The sequence below is a fragment of the Cimex lectularius genome, unplaced genomic scaffold (genome assembly GCF_000648675.2).
Source record: "Cimex lectularius strain Harlan isolate CLEC.00 unplaced genomic scaffold, Clec_2.1 scaffold197, whole genome shotgun sequence".
Taxonomy (NCBI): Eukaryota; Metazoa; Arthropoda; class Insecta; order Hemiptera; family Cimicidae; genus Cimex; species Cimex lectularius.
In genome coordinates this window covers 307,311-311,808 of record NW_019392961.1, presented here as the reverse complement: position 1 = coordinate 311,808, position 4,498 = coordinate 307,311, and the positions used below count along the sequence as shown (strand labels likewise).

The following is a 4,498-nucleotide window of genomic DNA, read 5'->3' as shown; positions in this document are numbered from 1 at the left end:
GAATTTATATCAAAAAGTTTAATAAAAAACGTAATATATAAGTAGTACTTTTATTTATTAAGTTTTAAGGTGAATTTTATCAAAACAATAAGTAAACATGAGAATGATTAGGTGATGGTCTTTTTGAATGGAGCGAGAAGAATTATTTTTACATTCTAACTTAGCCATCCGTTAAGTCCAATCATTACTACGCCAACTAAAAAATTCAAATTGATCAAGAATCATGATTTGATTTGGTGTTATTGTTTTTAGAATGGGGAACTGTTACGAATTAGAAAAGTTCTTATTTTATACATTTAAAAATAAAATGGGGCTTCCTCCATCACTTTGTAGAATGTAATAAGATACCCCTTGGATCTGCAGCGACCAGCCAGTAAATTTAAAACTGATAACATTTTGAGCCTCACAAAAAATTTTAAAAATAAAATTAATTAAAATTAATCTAATTTAATTTTTAATGTTTGGTGATTAGTGACCGTTAGTCGATGATTATTCGGAAATCGTGAGATGCGGTCTGGTGTGACTTAGGTTTCAGAAAAACATTTTGTAGGCGCCGTTAAATAAGGGGCGCGCTGGTGTGGTCGCGAAACCAATAACAAAATAATAAAATAAAATACAATTAAAATAAAACCCCAATACCTGAGGTGACGGGTGTGTAGTCCTCGCCAATCTTCTGTTCGGTACCCAGCAATGCAGCACCTAAACCCTCAACATAACCAAGGCCCTGTATAATATGATGGCTTAGATTACTACAATACCTGCTAGGTTTCGTCCGAACCTTTTCTATCGGCGACTGGCGGGTATCACTCCCGTGATTTGAAATTAAAAGAAAACTAAACTGAAAATAACTTTCTAGCCTTGAAATAAGGAATGCTAAAACTAAATAAAAGGTTTGCACGGAAGCAATAAAACGGAAGCACGGAAGCAAGACGTTCGTTTCTCTCGGACGCATGAGAGCAAGTGACGACGGGAGCCAGTTGCAGACGCAGTGCCCTATCGGCCCGTTTTAGGGATTAGGGCACAAGGGAATGGATCAGCGTTTAAACAGAAACAAAATATTTACGCTAATTATTTTGGCGAAAACATACCGCCCACCAAAATTAAATTAATTTTATCTTCTGAAATAAAGTAAAGTTTTATGTACAATATTTACAAGTAATTTAACTAAAACCGATTATTCTAACCCCCCCTCGGTAATGGCACGAGGGATGACGCAGATCGGGTGCACACACCGGAGGCACTGCGAACGAAGACAACTTGTGAAACTTTGTCACTCCCCGGGAGAAGAGCTTGAATGCGGCCTATGGGCTAGGACAAAGGATGGGAATTGATCCCCTTCAAGAACACCACGTCCCCTACAACTGGAAGCTTCGAAGGGAGTGCCCATTTTCGGCGTTGTATGAGAATATTATATATAAATATGAATTTAAATATTCCTTTGACCAACGACCCCAGAAGGACTGAAACAAATGTTGTTGTCTCTCCCATCGTTCGTAGATTCTTGGAGTGGAACAAGGGATATTCTGGAGAAGAGAGTACTGGTGCGCCAATGAGAAAATGGCCTGGGCTTAGATATGAGAATGATTCATCACGATCATCAGTTAAGGGACATAAGGGTCTGCTATTTAATGCGGCTTCAAGTCTTGAAAACAAAGTACAATATTCTTCGAAGGTAGCTGTAGTCGTTCCAATCATTCGTACTAGAAGCTTCTTGGTTGATTTAATAGCGGCTTCCCACAACCCTCCGAAATGGGGAGTATAGGGAGGAGAAAAACGCCATTTTATTTCACGTTCGGCTAAAGGGTCACAGATATCCTCGCTATGTTGCTGAAGGAAATTAAATACTTTCTTCAGATGACGGGATGCACCAACGAAATTACACCCTCGATCTGACAATATTTCTGAATGGAGACCGCGACGTGCGATGAAACGATCAAGTACAGAGAGAAATGCGATTGCACTAAGTTACGAAACAAATTCAAGATGAACAACTTTAGTTGCTGTACAGACAAACAAACACAAATAACCTTTGGTTAATAAAGGCTTTCGAGAAAGATTTGATCGGACTGTAAAAGGGCCTGCAAAATCAACGCCGACGTGTGAGAAAGGGCGAGAGACAGTGACGCGTCATGAGGGAAGATCTGCCATTTGAGGTTGGTAAGAAGAGCTACGAAACTTATAGCACGATAAGCATTGTCTTATGCATTTTCTAATATGACTGCGAAGAGACAATATCCAGAATTTCGTCCTTATTAGGGCCTGTACTGTGGTTGGCCCAGAATGTAGCGAAGAAACGTGATAATGGGATCATATCAATCAAGACAAATGGGAAACTTTCGGCAAAAGTACAGGATGCTTGGACTCACGAACGAGCGTAGATTGGGAGAGTCTTCCGCCCACCCTGAGAAGACCACGTTCATCGATAAAGTGTGTCAAGGCTTGCACTTTGGGGGAAATTTTGCCTTTGCCTTTCAACATCTCAAGTTCGGCATTAAAATAGAATTTCTGAGTGATCTTAACTATCACGAATAGTGACTCGTCGAGCTCGTCAGGAGTGAGAGGGCCAGTTTTAGGTTCAAGTCGGTTACGTCGAGCTTGCGAATTGTGAAGGAATCGTTTAACCCAAGCAAAGACTCGGCGTAAACGAATAAAGGTAGAGAACCGTTCAATCTCATCGATGAGAGGGTTAGTCAATTTAGATTCGGCAAGGAAACATGCATTTTCCTGTTTTAATTCGGGAAGTGAGGAAGCAAGTTTTCTATTTAGCCGAAATGGAGGCGGCCAGGCGGAAGCAGCTTGGACTAAAAAGTCGGGGCCTCGAAGCCAGAATTTTAGCGTATCAGGAACAATGAATAATTCGGGACCTAATCCGCGTGAAGGCAAATTAGCAGGATTTAAAGCTGAAGGAATGTGCGCCCAAGTTGCAAGAGGAACAGCTTCAGAAATTGACACTAACCTATTTGCCACGAATGTTTTCAGAAGGTGGGGCGGAGTCAATATCCAAAACAGAACTATCTGGGAATCAGAGAATAAAGTAGAAGCGGTTACCAAAATCGGTAAGCTTGCCATTTGTACTGATTTAACTAGTTGAGCGAACAGTAGATCAGCACAAAGTTCTAGAAGAGGGATTGACATGACCTTGAGAGGAGCAACTTTAGTTTTTGCTTTCAATAAATGTGAATAACAATGACACGAGTCCGAGCGGATGTAAAGATAGACGGCTGCAGCATATCCTTGCTCGGAAGAATCGCAAAATCCTACGAGGGTCATGCCAAAAAAAGATATAGAACAATACATCTAGGGATGCGAAAGGATACCTGGTTAATGTTCTGCGTCAGAATCGTCAGAAAAATTCAGTTGCGATTCGAGTCAGCGTTTAAACAGAAACAAAATATTTACGCTAATTACTTTGGCGTAAACAGATTTTCTTTATCGTGCCAACGTTTCGATCTTTAATGAGATCATCTTCAGGGCCTGGGATTTACGAAACATTGTTTAAATTTAACAAATTAATTTATAACAAATAAAATTAATTAAATTTAGATAAATTTGAAGGTGTCGTATCTATCTATTTGTCCCTGGCCTGATTATGATTTTATGATCTAGCTTCTCACATTTATCTATACTTCAATTGATAGTAAGAAATGGTTTATGAAGGTAGAATGTGTCTTTATTGTTGATATTCCAATTTGATAAGAGCCGCAGTAAAAGCTTTTCTTTTCTTCATTGTTGGACGATTCGGAAATGAAGAGAAGTAAAACCGATAGAAACAAGCTCTCAAATGTATAATCCTCATGAATAATAAAAATAACCTGAAATATATACAGGGTGGCAGAAAAATGATAAAAGGCGAAAAATCCTATTTACAATACATTGCCCAAAAGAACGGGAAGGAAGCTCGAATTTATTATCCGGGGGTGAGTGTTTCAAAGTTACAACATTTCGGGAAACGTTTTAGGTTGATTTAGTAATAGCCAGATAGTCCCGGCTGGCACGGATTTAACAGTGCTGACTTTTTCATTTGGAGCCCCCTGTCAATTTCCGCCGAGACGCGCAGCCCCGGTTTTTTCCTCCGGACGGCCGGGGGCGCGTTCCGACCCTGCGGCTACCCCGCCAAAACTGTGACCGGAAAAAAAGGCCAGACTGCCGCCCCCTATTTTTTTTCAACCGACCCTGAAAACCATTCCTCCCGGATCGCGGACAAACTTAATTATCTGATACAGAGGCCGTTTCGCCGTGTAATTCATTTTGATGCCCCCTCGAACCCTTTCCTCCTTCTACCTTGACAATGCAAAACAAACAAGCCGTTTTTTATCCATTTTGTTATATTTTCGAAAGGAAATATTTTTTCAAAATACTCCAACATCTATAAACATACAATCAAGGAACACACTTCGTAATTACGTTAAAAGAGCGATACACGTCAGTTTGCCACGAGTTAAATTTTGTTTGAACTGGGTGGTATTTAGTGACCGTTAGTTAATGATTATTTGGAGAT

The 4,498-nt window shown here is 40.0% G+C and overlaps 1 protein-coding gene across 1 annotated transcript; it reads right to left on the bottom strand.

The window, feature by feature from the left end:
- Positions 1-2,316: 2,316 nt before the first annotated feature.
- LOC106665787 lies at positions 2,317-3,270 on the bottom strand. Its single transcript, XM_014392494.1, has one exon. It carries the CDS (start codon positions 3,268-3,270, stop codon positions 2,317-2,319), a length of 954 nt encoding a protein of 317 aa, XP_014247980.1.
- Between the last annotated feature and the right edge of the window lie 1,228 nt (positions 3,271-4,498).

Coding starts and splice junctions, on each gene's coding strand:
- LOC106665787 (XM_014392494.1), bottom strand. CDS start 3,270: ATGACCCTCGTAGGATTTTGCGATTCTTCCGAGCAAGGATATGCTGCA.